Here is a 21872-nt window from a genome sequence, read left to right on the forward strand (position 1 = left end):
GGTGGGTTTCCTCCCTGTAAGGACCTTATGCTTGTTTTGTTGCCTGTTGTGTCAAGTTTTCATGAGTTTGGTCACCAAGGAATCACCAGGCTGGTAGTTTTAGAATCAGATTTAATAACTCAGTTTCATTGCTTCTTTTTACATCTGACTTCAGGTATGTGTCAAGTATTCTATCAGACCCGATTAGGGATTTAGTACTGTTTCTGACAATGACAAATGCTGCAGAATGTTTTGCAGACACAAAAACTACCCAGAATGAGTTTATAATCCTAAAGCATGGAGTTTCAGAGCTCTGAGAATACTTAATCCAAGCTGCTAGTGTGGAAGATGTTTTTCTTATGCTAGTAGGACATGTCTCTAAGGCTTTTAAAAAATTATGTCAGTCTTTTTGCCTTCATCATATTCCCAGACTTTCTTGCTTTTTGTTACTTAGGAAGTGTGCTGAACAAAACTAAATGCAAGATATCCAAATAACATAATATTCTTTTTTGCTGTCCTGAATTGTACTAGAAGCAGACCAAAAGGCAGGGGTCTGCAGTTATTTTAAAATTATTCCTTCAGGAGGTAACAACCAACTAAAAGCCCATTAATGGCTGAGCTGTCTTCAGCAGTTTTTTGCAGTAAGTTTCTTCATACTTCACTTTTAAATTTCATCTGTTTTTATGCTGCTCAGTTACTTTCATACTAAATCCTCTAGATGCTTTTTTGTGTCCTAATAAATGCATAAATCGCCTCAGTTTTAAAAACTAAAAGTCTCATTGTTTCTGAAATATGTAAGGGTGGCATAGAATGTGAGTGTTGTATCCTAATGGAAAATAAGCTCTCTGACTCCTGTCATGTCATTTTAGTTATATCCTTTTGGTAGCCTCGGAGCCCTTTGTACTCTGAATTCTTGCACAGAAGGTAGTGCACTGCTGGAGCCCCGTGTCCTGACTGACCTGAAGATCTCACACATGAATAAAGTCATAGGGGATTTGTGCCATAATTCTTTGGTAGTATCTCTTTTTTGTAAGGGAAAGTTCAGTGGATAAGGACTAGCTGGATGCCAGGTTCTGTTTGAGCCATATATTCAGAATATGATCCTTCCAGTCTCCTGAACTCTGGTGATTTGCTTGAAGGTAGAGGGAAATATATCTGATTCCTTGATGGGACTGCTTAGAGGAATGCAATGAAAAAATTCTTAATGAAAAACACAATGGTATTTTGCTCCCTCTTCAGGTTCTTTCTAGGAAATAACTGAATAATCCCTCATTTAACTAAGTGTTTAAAAAAAACCCTAATGAATGTCTGTAGGCTGTTTCTGCTTCTCCAATCCCCACTTGGCTGCAGCTTCTGAAGATATGCATTGAACTAATATGAGTTGTTCCTGAAAAAGCTGTTCCAATATTATGTTCCTGAAATCTGTGTAGCAGCATCATAAATCTGTCAGCACACAGAAAATAGCAATTTAAGTGTATTCTTTGCATTTTATTATGAGATTGCTTTCCACAAAAGGTTCCTTTACTGCTTCCTTATTTTCAAAAATCTTTACAAAAATTATTCAAGATGTTTAAATATATTGTATTTGTGGATGGTTGTTTAGTTGAATTTTGTTCACACGTCTCAGGAATCCAGAGCTGTTCTTGCCTTATCTCTTGGTCTTTTTTTTTTTTTTTTATAACCCCCAAGTTAATGCTCATTTTTAATCCCTGGCTATTATATTGATCACTTTCAGCCATCTAGGCCTGACTCCTAATAACATATTACATGTTTTTGGTGGTTTTCCTGATTTATCCTAAAGGTTCTTCAAATCCCTGGAGGGACTATTAAATCCTATTCTCCGTCCCAGATTTCCCTTCAGTTTAAACACAGTCTCTGTGGCCTTTCTGAAACATTCCTGTCTTAGACAATGAGTGCAAAAGGTGAGGGAAGAGTCTGAAACACAAGCCACAATCGTCTGACATAGGAATGTGTGTTTAGAGAGGCCACAGTCAGCCTTAGAGCATAGGGACTTTGAGAATATGCTGTGCACAGATGAAGAAATTCCATAGCTCATAAGAATCACGTTTGTCCCCGTGTGTGCATGGCAGTGCTGTCTTTATTGGCATTTGACCCCCTGCAGAGTAGCAGAGGATCCTTTGGAAGTTTGGTGTTTGGGAGGGCCTGCAAAGAGCCTTACTGGGACAATAACTCTGATTCCCAGCTGTTGTTGGCAACTGTGTCGTGGCTCCTTTCATAAACAGAAGCAGTCTCTTTTCTGTTCTGCTTCTCAGCTATTCCTGAAGCTCCCTGCTGCTAACATTAAAAATTGTCTTGTCACACCCACCCTAAGTTTATTCCCAGTCAGACTGTAAAGCTCATTTATTAATCCTTTTGGCCTTCAATGAACCAACTCTTTCCAAACCAGTGTTTATCCCACCAATGTGATTCTCTAGGATAGTCATGTTTTCACAGCCTCTAGCTCAAACTCTTCTAGTGTTCTCAAATATCCTGCACATGTCCTGGGATACTCGTATTGCTCTTCTCTTTACAGTTTGAATTTATTGTGGTTCTCTGGGAAAGGCTAGACAATTTGTACTGAAATTCTTTTTATTTGTTATTCCATTTTTAAAAGAATGTACCAGTTAAAGAAATAAAAAAGTATTGAAACCATAGTTCTTGTGTCTCTTTCTCTCAGTAGTGTTATCTGTGAGAATTTTTTCTATTCCCTTTTACAGAATCATGTAAATGTTTTTGTGCTGCTGTCTTAGAGAAGGAATCTTGCAGCTCCATCAGCACTGTCTGGTGCTAAGGAACTTCATAGCTAGGTATCTATTCAGGCAGTGTTATCTCTCTTGGCCCATCCTCTAGTTTTCATGCAGGCAGACATGTTTCTTGATGCCAAAGTCTGTGCAGCAAAATTCCACTTTCCTCATGCTTTACATCCAATGGTAAGCTTGGCTTACTTGGGCTAACTGGGTTTTCCCATATTGCATGTTCATCCAAATATCTGGGCTTGAAATCTTCATAGGAAAGTGAACATGCAGATTTTGGAAGGGATTCAAATTTGGGCCTTCCTGAAAGCTACCGCCTCTACAGTCCTTCTTTTTGCAACAGATGATTGTTTATTGTTGGGCTTGATTCAAGGTAAGGAACTTTCTGGTAGCATGTCTGAGACAGAGTGTCCTGCTCTTGGCTCACATCCCATTTTTTGTTTGTGCTTTCTGTCACTTTGCACTGATGACTGAGGCTGGCTGCTCTTTTTATTTCACTCAGCATTGTGCTTTAGTAGCTGGTGACAACAGTGGCAATGCTGAGTACATGTGAAGGCATCTGAAGGAGTACCAGTCTTGCAGAATTGATTCATGGGGATGTTCACTTTGAAATAAGCAGGCAGTGCACCCTTCAAGAGGTGTCACTTGTGACAGACCATCAGAAATGTTTCTTTATGAAGAAAGTAGCAGGATTTATACTGCCATCTATGTCTCTTAGCAGGGACTGCTTATTTTAGCAGACCATTGATCATGACTAGTGAAAAAGCACAGTTAGAGGTTGCTCAAAGAGAAGCAGCCCAGACCTTCACTATTGGCCCTGTCATATAGGGAGCTCAGAGTCACACCTTTTGCTCTGGAAAATAAAATATTCTGTTCCACTTTGGTAAATAAGATGTAAATGGGTCTTGTGATCTATAAGCATCTGTCTTCTCATATGAGCAATAGTTTAAATGGTGACTGGAATTAATGTGTTTTTAACTTTTAGGAACAGCTGCAGGTAGTTTTAAGGATGCTCACTTGCATGACACTTTTTATCTTTCTCAACCACAGTTTGATCCACTGCTCACATGCTGTTGACCTTTATGAATCATTTGAATTGTTGAAGCTTCAGATCCTGGTGCAGAGCCAAAGGAACTGTTGAAGTGTAAGTTACATTTGAGTCCCGTAGCCAAAGAATTAACTTCAGCAATTACTGTGCTGAACAATCTCAGTGTTTGATATTCATCATATGTAAGCTTTAAGTGGATGAGTGTTGTTCAGGTAAATCATCATGACCCAGGGTAGGCCTCTGCCAATCACACTTTGGAAGCTAGAGGGCAATAAAACTGCTCAGTTTTGAATTATGTAAGGTGTTGGTCTGGATTTTAATTTCAGAGACAGTGTTGTTTGAAGTGTTCATTATCATAAAGCAAAAGATTTTGTTTTCTTCATCACACTGAAAAAAAGTTAGACAGCTTTTCCATTTCAGATATAGGGATTCAATTATCAGAAATTTGTAAATGCATCAGAAAATGTGAAATGTAAATCAGAAGGGATTTCCTTATTTGGGTTTGTTTTAATCCAATAGAAGAAAAGCAGAACAATTGGAGGACTTCTTATCCAGGGGCATTTTGGACTATCACTAAGAAAATGGCAGCACCTTACTTAGTTGCTCTGCTTTATGTAAGTCCATGCAGTTAGAATCTGGAAGTGTATAGAGTCAGCAGAGCAGGAATGTGTTCCTTCTGTTTTACCTGCAGAATTGCTGAGTCAGTTACAATTGCTTAGAGTTACAATCAATCAGAGCTGTGTATATAAAACCATCACAGGTAATGATGCATTAGCAAAACACAACTCTCAACTTGATTTGCTCTGCTTGTATACCGTATTATGCTCTGCTTGCATGAGTCACATTTAATGCGGATAATATCTTTTCACTTTTATACAGGTCACAGAGAATATGAAGTGGTGAAGACAACAAACATGGAGTTTTTCAGTATAGTTTTATACATCCTTAAGAGTAAATCTTGGCATTAAAATAGAATCTGATAATGTTATTGATGCACCCTGGAGGAAGAAAGACAAATCACTCATGCAAATGGAGAAGTATAAATCATAGAAACTCTGCCAAACTTAAACTGGTATAGTTAGTGAGGAAACAGTAGTCTGCACTGGTAATAAGTCACTTATCAAACACATAGTGCAATAAGGACAGTAAATTGCTGAGTTCAGTCAGACTGTCCTGATTAATAGCAGCTGAACATGTAGCCAATACATTTCAGTCTCTGTAGTGCTGCCCCATTCACATGAGAGCTGCCAACTCATTTTATGGATGCTGTTTCACATACTACTTAAGGCAAAAGGTCTTTTGAATTGCTGCTGTGTGTTGGTGCCAACTTAAAATGTTAAGATAAAAAGTAAGCAGATAATCACAGTAACTTCCCATCCTGCAAACCCTGAAGAAGTCATTAATCCATTATAGGAGTTCTGTCAACTAGCTGTGTCAGGACTGATCTAGTATTCTGAACTTTTGCCTTTGCTTTAGAGTGAGCTTAGCCCTGTGCTTAAGTATTGTCAAAGAGAAGGCTTAATTCTGGTAGCTGAATCAGATAATACTCTTGCCAGTATTACTTGTGGTGGAAGCATGAGATTCTTAGTAAATGCAGTATTTATTAGTTCTGTGTCTTCATCTAGTTCTCCAGTCATTCTGCAAACTGCTTTTATGTAATAGTTATCCAGGATAAGGCCATATATTGTAACTCTTCCTAAACAGAGACTTGTTTTATTGTCACAGATTTTTATGTGTTAGGAAAAACAGAACTAATTCAATATCCTTCTGAAAAACCTCAGATAATTTACAGTTTATGTGTCCTTTATTACTAAATAACAACAAAAAAAATCAATGTCTTTGAGAAATTTAGGGGCTAATAATTTGTGGTCTCACATTGCAATTCCAACTAAATTAATTTAAGAAAAATTGCTTCCCTGTGAATACCTGACTGTATGTTGTGATCTCCAGAGTCCTTTCAGTGTTTTGTAGCATATTTGTTATTCTTGGAGAAAAGTTATATTTGAGCTCTTTAAAATGGAGTTGGGGTCACTATCTTTGGTGGATTTGGGTAATATCTCTGACCATTTTCTTTGACAAACTTGGAAAGCTGAAGGATAAGAAGAAATAGGCAAGGTATAAACCAAATATGTGTGCTGTATGGAAAAAGACTATTTTAAATAACCTTGAAATTGAAATAACGTTGTCACCCTCCTCTCCCTCAGTTATCGGTATAGCAAATGCTAATAAAAGTAATATCTGGTGGAAAAGTATATTTCCTACAGTATTAGTACTCAAGTGGAAGTTTCAACAGGTATGTAGTTATGCTGAACTCAGGTCAAATAACTTGGAATCAAGTTCTCCATGGTGGTCACATATCGTAGTCAGGGAAAGCTATGTAAGCTTTCTTTTGTGGTCACAATCATGATGGCTTACATAGTGTTCTGCAAATTGTAGATGTCTAAGGGTTTCATCTCAGACTTCATAAGGGGTAGGAAGAATTGTTTTTTCTCTCTGGATCTTGTTCTCCTATTGGTGTAGTGATAAAATGTTTTAAATCATTCAGCTCTTATTTCATGGGTATTTCTGTTCACCCCAACAAAGGTGGTAGGCATGACTTTGACCCAAAAAATGCTACTTTTTGGTCCCATTGATGATTTTTTTCCCCATTTTTCTTTCCCTGTTTTGGACTGTGTAGGATTAGTTGTCTGGCAGAAGATATCACACACTAAGTGATCCATCATGCTTTTGTGGGGAATGGCAGCTGTGCTAATAGCTCAGGCTGCATGAGTTGCTTTTATTCTCAGTGCTGAGACATCCTCCATGAGACTGCAATTATCAGCACATATAGCTTTATTTTAAGCCAAGGTGCTTACCATGACCACTGGTATCCTCAGATTCTGTTAGACTTCAGCAGACAATCGTCATGGCTGCCATAGTGTTTTTAAGTAAGTTTCAAGAATAAAGGCTAAACCAACAGGGTTCTCTCTTACCTCTGGTCTTCCTCAGAACAACCATGTCAAAAGTCTTGCTAGAGATACTGGGATGGAAAGGTTGATGACTGCTTGACTTGATCCCAGTGTATCAACCCTGAGGTGATCTGAAGTTTGGGAACATGGTGTACCTAGAAATGTGTGTGGGGTAGAGGTAGAGGGGGAAAATGGCAGGCACAGTGGTATTGGGTTGGTTTAAGTTGTTAGGAAGGAGGACAGAAAGAAAGAAAATTTCCTTATTTCACATTTCACTGGGCTTTAGATTAAATATAACTTGCAAAGATAACATTCTTTGCAAGAATGGGGAAAGATGTGAGAATCAAAAAAGTGATATCTTAGTTTATTAGTCCCCTTTTGCTTGCACCCTGCAAAGAATTTCCAATGATCCTGCCCTTGAAGCTTTTTTACATGATCAATCATACTGATTCTCATTTACTTTTATGTGGCTTAAAGGAATTAAAGATTTTTGCAAAGCTCCAATTAATACTGAGTTTGTGCTTGTGTAATCAAAATTTGTCTGTAAGATGACATTTATTTCTGTGAGGAAGGAGAATAAAGCTAAACAGGAGATTTTATGGGATACTGAGAACTGGGATTTCATGGAGAGCCCATGTTCCTGTGGCTGTTTTTTTCAGCTATAAAATTTTAGTGGTAGAGTAATTTAAGACTAAATAAAATCAGGAGAATAATGAAATCTGAGGACAATTAAAGCAGTGGTTTATTCCAGTAAGAAAGACTAGCACCCTGTTTGGATTCATTTAACTTTAGCACCACCGCATACAGCAACTTACTGAGAGCAAACACCTTCTCCCCAGTTGCTGTGTAAAGCAAAGTCACAGTCTTGTACAGGAGCCAGATTAATTCAGTTCCTGGAGCTGTGTGTCATGACATAATGAGGTCTTACCAAGCCAGACTTTTCTGAGGTTTCTTTCTCATAAATCTGCTTTCTGAGAGAGAAGTTGTTCTTTATAGTTGCTCTCAAACACTTTAATTCACATTAGGTAAAGAGGCCATGAACAACACAGCCAAGAAAACCTAATTAGATCATAGGCAAGTCAGCAAGATCAGTATTTGTTAGAAGAGTGCATGTGCTGGGTAAACACTGTTAATCTTCTAAACCTAATCATTGCATTCTTCATTCAAGAGAGAGATTTTTGTTCCTCATAGTGTTGCTGCTACTTATTGCCAAGGAACCTGCATTGTGCAATTTTGGCAGTGAGAGGAAAAACTTGCCCTTTTACTTCATTAAGGAAAGATAAGATACAGGTGAAGTGCACCTAGCCAAAGTGTCTGGTGGTTTGGGAAGCCTATATTAGGGAAGAAATGTAATAGCTTACCTGAAGTGACCTACTCTCATTTGCATCTCCCACACTTTATCTGAATCAGTGCAGTCAATATGCATTAGGGACAAATCAACGTGTAAGCAGTGTAGGCAGTGTTCTCACTGATACCACTCATTGCATGAGGAATGGTTTGTATTGCCAGGTGCCAAAGACTGAAAAGATAGAAGGAACATGTGATGTGTGGAATGTCTTTTTAAAACAGTGAAGGAAAAAAATCTAACTTCATAGACTTCTGTGTAATAAGCTGTATATTAGTCAACACTGGCATGTACAACTAGTACAAAAAATAAATTAAAAAAATCTTTTTATTAGTAATGCAAAACAAAAAACATACCCTGTTTATACTTGCTGAGAAATTTTTATATTTTATATTTATATCATGCTGATACATTATTTATATTTTACCTTGGAGACTTATTTTTTTTACAGGCAAGCAAAATAAAACACTACTTTAAAGGGCAAGAATTTAATCACTAAGCATAGCTAAGAGTCTCTTGGCAATTTTACCAAGTCAGAAAAATATCTAAGGCTGAAAAAGTAATTAATTTGCTTAATGGTTCTTTGTGGTATAATAAAAAATAAAACAAATGCCTAAAGTAAATATTACTGGGCAAATCTAAGTGGTTCACCTAGTGCTCCAAAATCTTGTATAGTTCATAAAATAGGCCTATCTACCAGGCCTTGCTTCAAAGGGTTTTTGTTGTAAATGGGTAGGAGATGTCAGATGAGAGCCCTTTTTAAAGCTTTATTATTTGTACATTGTCACACAATATTTCTTGTTTCTTCAAAAGCTGTATACCAAAATCTGCATATTGCTAAAACCCCTTGTTTTCCTCAATGAGAAGATGTCCCAGATTCATTTCCAAGCAGGAGATGATGGTAACTTCTCAGGAGATGATGGTAACTTCTCAGGGCTCATCCCCTTGCTCAGCTTGAGGATATAAAACTGTTGGGATGTTAATAGGCCCTGCAGGGATTCCATTGTTTCAGCCTTAGCAGTTCCTGTGAGAGGAACTTCCACCCTTGGCTGGGGTTTGTTCAGTAGCCTGGTTAGTGGCATAGCTGTGACATGGGAGCTGCACCCAAGCTCTCTTCAAGTCATCTGTGACTCAGGGTGCAACTGGGCCACTCCATCATTGGATTGGTCTCCATAAAGATAGGTGTTGCGGAGTTACCAAGAGGAAATAAGTCCCTTCACACAAAGAGTTTAAATACAGTGGTGTGCTTATTTATTTCCATACTAACATGGATGTTTTAAAGATAAATTTCAACAGCCAGATCAATTTTATTCACACATTCTGATACAAGATACAGAAGTCCTGTACTTCATTATGAAATCTGTGCTGTGATGCTATGGGACTCACTGCAATCAACATGAGGTGTGATATCTCACAAATTGCTGTGCCAGCATAACTCATGCCTCAGCTGAGCTGAACAAAAGATCTACTTTTAATGTGTGATGCTACAAAGATAACAGGACTTAAAAGTGTTGAATTCTGGCAACCATTTGTATATTGTTACATTTATAATGAGCTGGGACTCTCACTCAAACTTCGTGTCTTGTCTTAAGAATGGGAAGCCTTCATAGAAAGGCTCTTCTTGCAGACCAGCAATCTTTGAAAGTTTATTCCATGGATAATTCTAATTGATTTTCCATTTCTACTGTTAGAACTGGTGTGTATCTACCAGTGCTGTAGATATGTAGAACACTTATTTGTATTTCTTTTCAATATACATTGTTACAATAATGCAACTGTAACAAAATGTGAATTGAAAAGAAATACTAAGTATTTTCAATTTCCATTTTTTGTTGTGTTACTGTGTGATTTGCTACATTTTTCACTGCAATAATTGGACATATTGCTGATACACATACACATAAATAAGGACAGTCAATCTACTTTGAGCTTTGGCATGGCAGAACTACTTTACTACCATTGTAAATCACTTTTAATTTTAATATCTAACAACAGCAATAAAATAAGGATGAACGTGCATTTTCATGACTGCCATGATTTAGAGAAGGTTTGTGAGCTCAAGTTGTAACAGCCAGCAAAGTTTAAGAGTAGATAGTTTAGAATATTTTTTATATTTTTAAAACTCATATTGGTTTTCAAGCCTGAAGCCACCCAGAATGGAAGGCAGAAGAGAAAGAAGAAAGGTAGACCTTTTCCTGGAAAGAAAGTAAGATATTAGCAGTTTTTAAAAATCTGGAACTGTTTTCACTGAAGTTCTATTAGACTTTTGCTGCAGACAAGAAACAGTTGCTCAGTATTATATCATCTGCCCCTATATGTTCAGTCCATAGAGCATATGGAATTTGTCTATTGAAAAGAAGTCAAGGCTTGTGGTGGAGGGATTTATGCTCCCACTTTGGAAAGACCCAGAACAAATTCAGGGAGTTGTGCAGATGGACACCATCTCATTTCCCTAGCAACGAGCACACTGTGAGCACTCTTCAAACACTTTTTGATAAAATAGGCATAAATCAAGTTTCACATGAGAGAGTGTCCTTATGGACACTCTGGCTCCTGTGCAGTAGCTCTGCATCTTCCCTCGTGATGTCAGATTATTAAGTGGAGAGATGCATTTGTTCAGTAATAGTAATAAGAGACACATTGGAACCCGTGTGACCTTAGTGAGGGTCTCCCACTTAGTACTACTTTCTTACTCTCTGACACATGCTAGGGGCCTCTAAAGATCTGTTTCTTTGCTCAGGTATGGTTTTGGCCTGAAAGGGATGCAGCATGGGGAGCCTCAAGACCTTCACCTTCTTTCGTAGATCAGGCCAGAGAAAATTTTGCTTCTCTTTCCTGTTACTTTCCCATATATTCTGTAAATTATTAAGAGAATCAGATGTATCACTCTTGCCAATTTTCACAAAAAGAAAATTATAACTGGAGAATAAATTGTTGCAAATGTGTAAATTTGCTTTCTCTGCAGCCTTTTATTCTTGGAAAGGAAGGCAATCACTTATCTTGCCTAACCTTAAAACCTGCTTGGTCAGGTATCTGCCACCATGGCCAGGTCTGGGAGCCACCATGGGTCAAGGAGCTGGGAGACAGCCAGAGGAATGCAAATACTTTGTGGCACAATAAACAGCAAAACCGTATTGAAACCCACAGGGCAAAAAAAAAAAAAATCAAAACAAAACCAAAAAAACAACCAAAACACAATCAGAACCAAAAAGGAAACTATTTTAATTCATTCTATGTTGTCACTAAACCTACTGGAAACCTTACTGGTGTGGCTTGTCAGTGGAAGGACAGCTGCCAATGCTCTAGCCTGATGTGTGTGTATAAATAAGGCTCTTGGCAGTGGCTGAAAGGTGTTTTTCAAGGCTTTTCCCAGATTTTGTGGTCTTGTTTGATGTAAACTTGAGGACCCTTTACATCTATGGAAGCAAGGAGGCAACTACTTTTCTCCAGTAAGTTTGACTGGGAGGGCATATGTATGTGACCCACTGCCAGTGCACTTAGCAAAGCACATCTGCACCCAGTCAGTGATTGATTACAGTGTGCAAAACTGCACAAGGATAGACAGTGTTCATCCTTAAGACAAAGGCATTGTTGGTGCATGAAAGTGTAAAGAGTTATTGCAAATACCTTGTAATTAATTTCCCACAAAAGACAGTAATGGCTTAAAGGAGCCCTCACAGGCTGTAAAGTAAATAAACTGAGAGTTAATATTTCCCAGGTAGGTCTGCTTAGCACCACTCAGAGTGTATTTTTCAGGAAAGGTTCCATGTGGCTGTCACCATTTAATAGTTCCTCATGGCAGGAAGAATATTTGCTCTGAAAGACCGTGGACTATGGACGTAGAAGTGTTTTTTGTGTGTGTATTTCACTTTCTGTTCTAAAGGACATAACATTTCCTTCAATTTATAGGTCTTTTAAAGAAAAGATTATTATGGGGAAAGAAAATGCTTAAACTAGGACAACTGAAAAAGTTTTTAGAGACCCAGCACATTTCAGGTTAAGATATGAGTGCATAATAACGGAGAAAGCATTTTAATGATCTGTTGATCAAATATTCAGAGTCCAAGGTTATATACTTTTCAGTGTGTACAGGGGCAGAATTTGACCTACTCCTGTAAAATCTCCTTCCTCCTTATGTAATTGGTACAAGGGCATGGAGTCACAGCAGTCCCTGGTTGCTTCCTGTTAAGGGAGAAAATCCCTAGAAAGGTGCTGTGATCTCTTCCTCAGCTTGAGTACCTGGCTGATCCATTCTGGTGAGCAACTGCCATTAGGAATGCATCTCACAGCCCTGTAAAGTTAACTGTGAAATCATCACAGAATTATTCTCAGGTTTCTAATATACTTATCAATGCTTATATAAGAGGTTGTTTATTTTCTCTTTTTGAAGGATTTACATCTATGCTTCAAACTACCTTAATCTAAAATCCTAATAGTTTGATCAAGTGTTTTTCTGGTGCCATCAAGTGGCAAAATGTTGGATTGCAAAACTCCCACAGCACCCAAATTAACTGAAATACCTCTTGAACAGCACCAGTGAGGAAAATAATCCCTGATTATTAAAAGTCTCCTCCAAAAATACATATATATATATGAGAAAAATTGATGGAAATACATATGATGTCATGATTGCTTCAGTTATTTCCAGTTACTTAGATCCAGTTTGATTTGGATTCTAACAAATAGAAAGGTTAATATTTTTGAGTATTACTAGTTGATAAATATAGGCAACCTATAAAGCAAACTTGGAGATCCTTGTTGAAGAGCTACTTGAACTGAAGTGGCACAGTGCTGTATTCTGAAGTTCCTTCCCAACTGTGTTTGCTGTCCTTTGTTACTAGCTAATCCCTTTTTAAAGAACACAGCCCTTTGATTTCATATCATAGCTGCACTTCACATAATCAGAGCAGAATGAATATTCAGTTTTCTTCTATATTCACTAACTTCACAATATGGTCAACTGAAAATTTAAACTTACAGCTCGTCATTCATACACACGTAATTTTTGTTTTTTCTAGCTGAGTGACAGCATAGTGTTGTTCATTAGGAAGCCTCTGTGCAAAGAAAACACATAAATTTATAAAGTTTATGCTCTATTTCCTTATAAAAATCCAAATAAATTGGTATGGTTTTGTCTTGATTTCATAGGGGACTTCTAATATCAAAACTCCTAGATGCTGCTAGTGAGGAAATTATCCTGTTTCAAAATCTACATCATGCAGGGCTGAATTTTGAGAAGTGCTGAGCACCCATGCCTGACTTTAAAGTTTCTGAGAATGCTGAGCATTTTGCCTTGTGGAAGCCTGGCTCTTACAGGTCCTTACCACACACACCTAACGCTCTACAGGAGCTATGGGAATGCCTCAAATAGGTACAGGCACCAACTTCTTACCCTAAAACTAAGTATTTCTACACTCTGGGGACCACTTTCAGCTCCTTCTGATACCAAAGGGCTCACAGAATCCAACCAAACTGCATGGTGCTTTTCACTGACAACAATCTGAAAACAGCTCCACACCAAAAAAGTAAAACCAAAAACAGAGAGCAAATGAGAGTGTGAAAATGGTGGAAATGCAGGTGGAAAGATCAGCCATAATCAGTAAGATTTTCATGGCATTAGAAAAAAGGCCTTGCAGTTCAATTAATTCTCACTGTGGATATTTTCTAAAGTTTTATTTACAGATCCTATTATAAGCATATTTATTTAGGCTTCTTATACTTTCCCCACTGAAATTTGTTCCAGTACTATCCGAGGCACAAACACAAAAACACTTCATTTGAATTTTGCCCACTCCACCTTTTTACTCTGTAATTATTTGCAATAGATTAAGCTTTTTATTAACATCTAGCCTGTATCTCTGGTACATTTTGAGATCAGTGAAACTGTTACTGTTGGGGTTACTGTAGCTTTGTTGCTTGCCTGTTTTCTGTGTTTTACAGAAAGTTAGTACGGAAGGAAGGTTACTTTCCTTTGCCCTAGAGTAGCACCTTCAGGATTATGGGTACCTTTTTATGCTTTGAACAATTCTCCTGCAGTAACATTTTACTGTGAGAGTTGTCCAGAACAAATAACAAATAGATGTCATTAACATAGGTTTATGAAGTATCTTGCTAACCTCTTCTCCCTTTCTGACTGCTACACTGGTTTTCTGAGATGGGACATATAGTTGCTATAACTCATCTACTTTCTCATGAGGTACTATGCCTGAGTTGGCCAAAATCTCTCGTGGCTTGCAATGTGAATGTAGGAATGTAGAGACATAGACTATATTCCACCTAGGCAATTTCCACCTTGTGGAATAGGAAAGATTTGTTTCTGGACCTCTTGTTTCCTCCAGCATGGGATTCACTTGTATTAGTTAGGTGCTCTACACTAGTGTGCCTGGAGAACAAATAATCCACAGGATTGCATATTCAGAAAGGACAAACACAAGAGCAATTAAAATTCTTGTTTCAAGCTCATTATACATTCTTGTGCCTGTTCTATCACTGTGAGATCACAGCACCTTGCAATGGTTCTGGGATGGAAGTCCCATCAGCATCCTTTAACAAGTGCAAGTGCTGGACTCTCCCCTGGGATGGGGTAACCCTGGTCGTGTGTGCAGATTGGGCAATGAGAGGCTGGAAAGCAGCCCTGGGGAAAGAGATCTGATGTTTGGGTTGATGGCAAGCTGTACAAGAGTCACCAGAGTGCCCTGGCAGCTGAAAGGGCCAGCTGTACCCTGGGCTGCATCCAGCAGAGTGCAGTGAGCTGAGCGAGGGGGCAGTGACTGTCCCCCTCTGCTCTGCACTGGTGCAGCCCCACCTCGAGCACTCTGTGCTGGTTTGGGTGCCTTAATGTGAGAAGCACAACAAACTGTTAGAGTGTGTCCAGAGGAGGGGAGCAAGATGATGAAAGGTCTCCAGGGAAGGACTTACAGGGAGCAGCTGAGGTCACTTGGTTTGTTCAAGTGGGAGAAGGCTGAGAGGTGACCTCCATGCAGTCTACATCTTCCTCAAGGGAGGCAGTGGAGGGAGAGATGCTGATCTCCTCTGTCTGGTGACCAGAGATGGTAGGATGTGAGAGAATGGCATGAAAGTCCATCAGAGAAAGTTCAGGACAGGTTCTCCACTGGTGAGTGACCAGTCACTGGGAGAGACACCCCAGGGGAATGATCATGGCGCCAAGTCTGTCAGAGTTCAAGGACCACCTGGACAATGCTCTTGGTCATGGTTTAGTGTTAGATAGTCCTGTGAGGAGCAGAGAGTTGGACTTGGTAATGCATATGGGTTCCTTCCAAATTGGAATTTTCTACAATCATTTCATATGAAAGTTAGCTCATGATAACAGAGAGGAGAACAAGGACAGAAAGGCAAGTTTCCAATCTTTGAATCATGTTTTTCCTCTTTGAATTCTAGTCCACATCTTCCATTACTGTTGTTCAGGAAAGGCTGCAGGATGGAGGGCTATCCTTGGACTTTTTTGAGTCAGCCCTAAGCAGTATGCTGTGCTTTCAAAGCTTTCCTGTAAGTCAGTAACGGTGATTGAATCCTACAGGAGCCTCTGAACAACCGAGATTTGGCATCATCATTTGCCTATCTTTCAGTTAGGTTTTTTTTTTTTTTTATTTTTTTAAGTTATGCTGTCGTGAAGAAAAAGAAGACTTGGAACTGGTTTCAGTGGAAGCGGCACCAACCTCAGTATATTTTAAAGAGCAAAGTGGCTGTGGTTACAGTCTAGGAAAGGGAACCCTAATTCCAAAACCATTCCTCAACAGCTCCTCAGCAGCTCCTCAGCTCAGTTTTCTAGACATATCTCTTCTTTTATAACAACCTTCTGAAAAAGCTGAGCAGTGACTTTTCATGTTTATGCCTATGGTATTTGTGGATGCTGTAAATTAGGCCAAAAGTTAAATCTTTACATTTGGGAAGGGTGTTTGGGACAATAGGCAACAGTAAATAGTTACCAGATGATGGGCAAAAAATAAATATGGAAATTTGGAAGTTCAAGTGTTTCAGCAAAATACTGTGTAGAGATTTATGAGTACCAATATATTTCCACATTAATATTTAGGGCATTGTGAAAAAAAATTAAAAGCTTGAAGTGCCCATGCAGATATTTGTACATCTCAGTCTCAATTGCTGTCCAACAATTTCTCTGCCTGGTGCTTATCTTGGTGAATGCACTTCACTTAAACATTTTGACTGTGAGAAGTATGTCTAGCCTGTGTTGGCTGAGGGTCTTCTCAACTACCATAGGGAGCACATCCTTAACAAATGTACATGGAGATCCTTTTCCCTTGCTCAGTTGTCTTCTGGCAGTACATGCAGAGTAATTCCTCCGTGTTCCTTTCTGCTCTTCAGGGAAGCTTGCAGCAATGAAGGAATTTCCTGAACTCTTTATATCTGAAAGAAAATAAAAACAAAACCAAAATGTCTTTTGATAGCAGCAACAGTGATGGTTACCTGAAGTCTTTAAAACAATGACAACTTGGCTCTATTTTCATGACTCTGACTTTACAGCTTATTCTGACTAATGCTATTAGGATGAACTGTCACTAGGAGAAGTTAGTGCAAGAGTGACTGGCAATTGTTTAATGAAGGTTGGGTCAAGTCGATTATGTTTTGGTCAGTGAGAGGAAGAAAGAAGGTGATAGATAATGTACAGCATGTGCATCTTGCAGTGTAATTGAGTATCAGCTGCCAGCACATACATACCTGCACTCGCAGTGCTATATAAGTAGCATATGGACAGCAAATATATGCAGTAGCACAGATGGAAGCTTTAGCATCTAATTCCCACTGATTTCAGAATTTGTTATTTATACATTTGAAAACTTCCCCTCTCCATCTCTAGAGAGGGGTGAGAAATGTTATTGTTTAGTAGCTGTGGTTCATACTGAAGGAAAGCTGTGCTGGGCGCTAACATAGATGTGCTAGAGGCTGAGGATACTCTGTACATTTCCATCCATTGGTGTAATTTGAAATCAAGCAATTTGATGTGTATGATGAGCCAAAATAGGAATCTGATGTGCCATAGAGTATCAGAAAACTTTCTGTTTCTCAGTTTCTGAAGGAACTCAAGTATTCAATTACAAGTTCTATCTGAAATTTTGCCCCCAATCTGAAAGTAGTCAGGTAATGCCAAGTCACCTGTGTGGCTGTGACGTTTGTATTCATTAAGCCAACTCACACTGGAAACATTAATAAATCATTCCTGTTGACTGCTGTCAATAGGCAACCAAGCTGCAGAACAACCACTTTACCTTAGACATAAAAGAGAAGCATTGCATACAAAGGTCTGATCATCTATTCGGTTCAAACAGGACTGTGTTAAATTTAAAATATTTACAAGTCTCCTCCCAAAGAAACATTTATAGCCAATGCTGATACAGTGATATTTGAGATCTCAATCACACATTAAAAAATGTGTCAGCCCAGAGAGTATCAAAAAAGGGCTAAGGTGAACATATTTTTAAATTGTCTATTGTGACAATCCTTAAGAGTCTCAGTACTATAGACAATGATTTAATAGAGACTATTAGAATTTCTAACTTCCACAATAGTAGATTTATTCTGAATTCTGACAGACAACTTCTAGCTTTCTGGCTCTTTTCTTCTGAGAAAAAACTCACACCACCAAAAAACTAATGTTCTGGGATCAGAACATCAGTTTTCTAGAATCTTCTTTATTATTAAAAAGTTGCATTTCTCCCTTCAGATTTGTTTTGTATGTCATGTGGATCTCAAACCAGAGTGTAAAAATACAGTGTCTTAAATTATGAGCTTGTCAAAGCCTCCAGTAACTGTTTTTATCAGTGCATGAAGCCAACACATTTGAGGATGTGTGCTGTGAACAGCTTCCAGCAGGTCTTGGAAGGAGAGTTCTTATTCATACTGGCACTTTAATCCGGGACTCTGCCTTTGACATGAATCTGCCAATGGTCTTTGTTTTGCAATAATTTGGTCTTGGAGTACATGAACTGGGTTCCTTATGGATGTAATTATCTGAAAGCTGTGTTCCAGAAATATGCCAAGAGGGTACCACAGCCACAAATGGACCCTTAATCCAAAGTAAAGAGCATCTGAAATGTATTTTTTCTGCACCTCAGATCCTCAGCACCCACTGTCTCACTCTACACAGAGTTCACAAAACATGCCAAGTGCCACAGTCACTGAGCAGCATAAAGATTTGAAATTAATTCAAGTTTTTTTGGAGTGGGATTGTCTGAATTTGTTTTTATTAACTGTTTCCCAATAAGCCTATAAATAACTGTACACATAATCTTAGGATATCAATGCTGAATCTGACTATCTGACAATAGTGTAAAATACATAGGATACCTTCTTTGTATATATATATATACAACCTAACATTATTCAAATATATGTATGTGCTTCTGGTTTTTCAGGGGCACTGTCTAGCTAGGCAAATGTTGGTAACTAATGCTTCAGTCCAAGAAAATATTGTAATAAAATTAATGGATGAATTATTTTTAAAAGCTGAGAACAACTGATTAATTAATTAATTTGTTTGTTTGTTCATTTGTATTTATGTGTATGTGTATGTGTATTTATGTTATGTTTATATGTATTTATGTGACTAGGAAAAAAATGCAACATTTTAAAAATATATGATATTATAAAACATGCAGCATCTTCTTTTCAGGTATGGATTGGTGAGTTCATGTGTGTGTTTACAGTAGAAAAATGTAGCTTATTACCTATGTTACAATACAGATTTTCATGGTCACAGAGAAAAAAAATATTACAACCTTGCTTTGTATACTTAATGTTTGCGTTTCAGAGTTGGGTCTAACATAGTTGTCATCTGAAAGGTGCTTTGCTGTTGCATTGCTTAATTTTTCCTTTTACTGGGTATGCTGTGTAGCTAAGATGATTATTTCCTGGATTTTCATTAAAATTTAGATCAGGTCTATAATTCAGTAAACTTTCAAGCCTATTAATAATTAAAAGAGTGCAGGTGGAAATCCACCAAATTCCTGCAATTCAAGAAATACCCAAAAACTTGCCTCAGGGCATATATGTAAGTGGGAGGCATCAAGACGCAGTCTGACAAGCTTGATAATCCAATAATATCAAAGTATTCTGACTGGAATTCAGATGTTGGATAGGAGACATTACAAATAATGAAAGAATTTATCAATAGTAGATAACTAGAAGGCTGCCAGAAAGATGGAAATTAAGAACTGATTTTGATAACAATAGAGATAAAATCTCATATGAAAGAATGCTGGATGACTTGAGGCTCACTCTGGCATTTCTAAGGTATGTAAAAATACAAATTTAGATTTAAAAAAAAAAAAAAATCATGAGTACCAAGCAGCATGGAAATTCAGCTTTCCAGACCTTTAAAAGTTGCAGGAATTCTGCCATATCCTGTCCCCCAGCTAAGAGTATAATTGGGCCTGTAAAATGCAGTTAAACACATTGATTCCTGAAACTTCCTGATTACAAGCTGATGATTAAAAAGCTAAATGCAAGCTTCCTTTAATTTTAAACTTCAATTTAAAAGTTCATTTCAGTAATTCTAGGTCAAACTGTAATCTAGGGAAAAAAAAGGGTTTAAAACAGGAGTTGAGACTGTGATAAATGTTGGTGATTGATTTGTGAAATATGCTCATTTTTCCCAAATTAGAACTGGAATATACATGTTCATTTTATTCTTTATGAAAATTATTTCAGGAGATTTTGAATGCTAAAGCCACAGTATCATTTATTTTAGCAGTCCTTTTTTCAGCTGTAATGAACATATTTCCCAGGGAACTGACAGACTATTGCACAAAGCAGAAGATACTGTTTCATTTGAGCAAAAAGAAAAACATGTGTCTTGCCAGAAAAACATAACCATGAGTAAACACTCTCAGTAACAGTAAATTGATATCAAATACTTCTAATGGAATATTTTTCCTTTGCAAGGTCTGTTCTTACCTGTCGTTTGAGACAGTTGGACAAGCAAGGAATTTGAAATGGAGTTTGTACTACATTTGAATTGAAGGCTTTTGATAGGACTTCAGGTCCCTCATTTTCTTGGTAGTGTTGGAGCACATTATGCAGTAGCATCATGTTTCATATTTGAACTTTTAGGGGAAGATGCAGGATAAAATACCAAATACCAGAGAATTTGTTACTGCATCTGGATACTAAGGAGAAAACAGATGAGTTCTGCCTAATTCTGGAAAGTGTAAACAAGAAACAATAGTTGCTTTTACTACTGCTACTGGTTATTTTTACCAGCTTATGAAATAAACATAAAAGCAAAATGAAAAGAAGCAGATTAAAGAGGTATGATACTATTGCTTTGTGTTACTGATGAACAGAAACTGGAAATAAGCTTTCAAGTATTAGCAGAAAGTTTGGACTTGCACAGAAAAGGACTTATGCACAGAAAGTCTCACTTGGTGAGTTCAGTTCCACTGTAAAGTTCCAATCCCACTCTGAAAAGGACATTAAACTCATGATACTTTTAACAGAAAATACTTTTTTCCTTAGTTGTATGTTTTTTGTCTCTACATCTGTGCTTAGGGAAATGAAATGTCCTCCTTTCACTTGATCAAATTTTCATTTCAATGCTGGTTGATCAGCTGTTTGTGAGGGGAGGAGTTGTATTAGGTCAGTATAAACCCCTGAGCTCTCCAGCATTTCATGCAGGCATTTATATCTAAAGAAATTGCCTCTCTCTTGAGCTGCAAGACAAAAGCACCAGGACTTTTACTTTCTATCAGATGAAGATTTGGTTCACAAATAATCTTCTCAAAAAACCATGAACTGCTTAGACAAAGTAGACAAAGAAGCACTACTGCTTCCTTTCCCATCCACCAAGAGCCCACAGAGCGCTCCTTTGTATCTGTGCCTGCTTCTTCTGGGACAATCCTGAGGAAGCCCTCAGGAACCTGTTTGCTCCATGACAATCACCCTGTGTAATAATGGCTAGGTAAGGTCACAAAGGGAAGCACTAAATTAACTTTCCACATGCTGTGACAAGACTCCTTTTGACTAAAAACCAACGGCTCATTGTGTGAAGAAGGCTGAGAGACCTTTGTTTTACCTCCTTACATTTTGAGTTGTACTTTTAAGACTTCTGTGTTGCTCTGCACTTAATGATCTGCTACCTTTTGGATATGGATCTTACAATGGGAAGAAGAGTCTGAGAAGAGTGTCAAGGAGAAAGAGCCATTTATATTCATCTGACTGGTACATGTTTGTTATCCTGACTTTGGCAAAGCTTGACAAAGAGAATATTAAACCAGTCTTCTTGTTCTCTGGCATATATTAGTAAAATTCAAAAGATTTTGCTTTGCTGAATTAAAATAGGGAACTTATTTGAAAATATTTGAAATATGTTATTCTTCCTATTCTTCCAGGACATCTGGGAGTTTTTGAAGAAAATAACTTGATATAGCATATTCAAATGAAAAAACCTAAACTAATTCTATCATGCTGGCAGTTTATAGAGTATTGGGTAAGTCTGCTATGGTATCTATGTGAACACCACAGGAATCTTACACTGATGACTCAGACTCAAGTACAACTGGCTTGCAATGAGAAAAATGTTCTGAGTTGTTGATCCATAATCTGCAAGTGGGTAAGAAACAGAAATCAGATTTTCCTTCCAGCAGAACTGCTGTGGTTCTATAATGCAATGCAGTTCTGAGTCCACATTGCTCAGACCCCAGTGGAATTCCCTTTCTATCTGCTTTATTAGCCTTTCTCAGAAATCTATTTCTGGCTGCCAGAATTATGGATGGAGCCTGTGACTTGTAGATTTTTTGCCCCTGCCTGTTGTACAGAGAGGGAGG

At 37.9% G+C, this 21872-nt stretch overlaps 1 protein-coding gene across 1 annotated transcript; it reads right to left on the minus strand.

Moving 5' to 3' along the window:
* Positions 1-2603: 2603 nt before the first annotated feature.
* Positions 2604-20139, minus strand: SPMIP4 (sperm microtubule inner protein 4). Its single transcript, XM_058831058.1, is given in 19 exon segments — positions 2604-2672; positions 2674-2828; positions 2982-3031; positions 3304-3402; positions 4466-4476; positions 5343-5472; positions 5693-5789; positions 6753-6905; positions 6908-6936; positions 8030-8059; positions 13052-13065; positions 13068-13127; positions 13466-13573; positions 14760-14906; positions 16307-16342; positions 16345-16403; positions 16406-16458; positions 20005-20030; positions 20032-20139. Coding segments are annotated over 19 exon segments (1434 nt in total).
* Between the last annotated feature and the right edge of the window lie 1733 nt (positions 20140-21872).

The sequence above is a fragment of the Poecile atricapillus genome, chromosome 2 (assembly GCF_030490865.1).
Source record: "Poecile atricapillus isolate bPoeAtr1 chromosome 2, bPoeAtr1.hap1, whole genome shotgun sequence".
In the NCBI taxonomy this organism is placed as follows: domain Eukaryota; kingdom Metazoa; phylum Chordata; class Aves; order Passeriformes; family Paridae; genus Poecile; species Poecile atricapillus.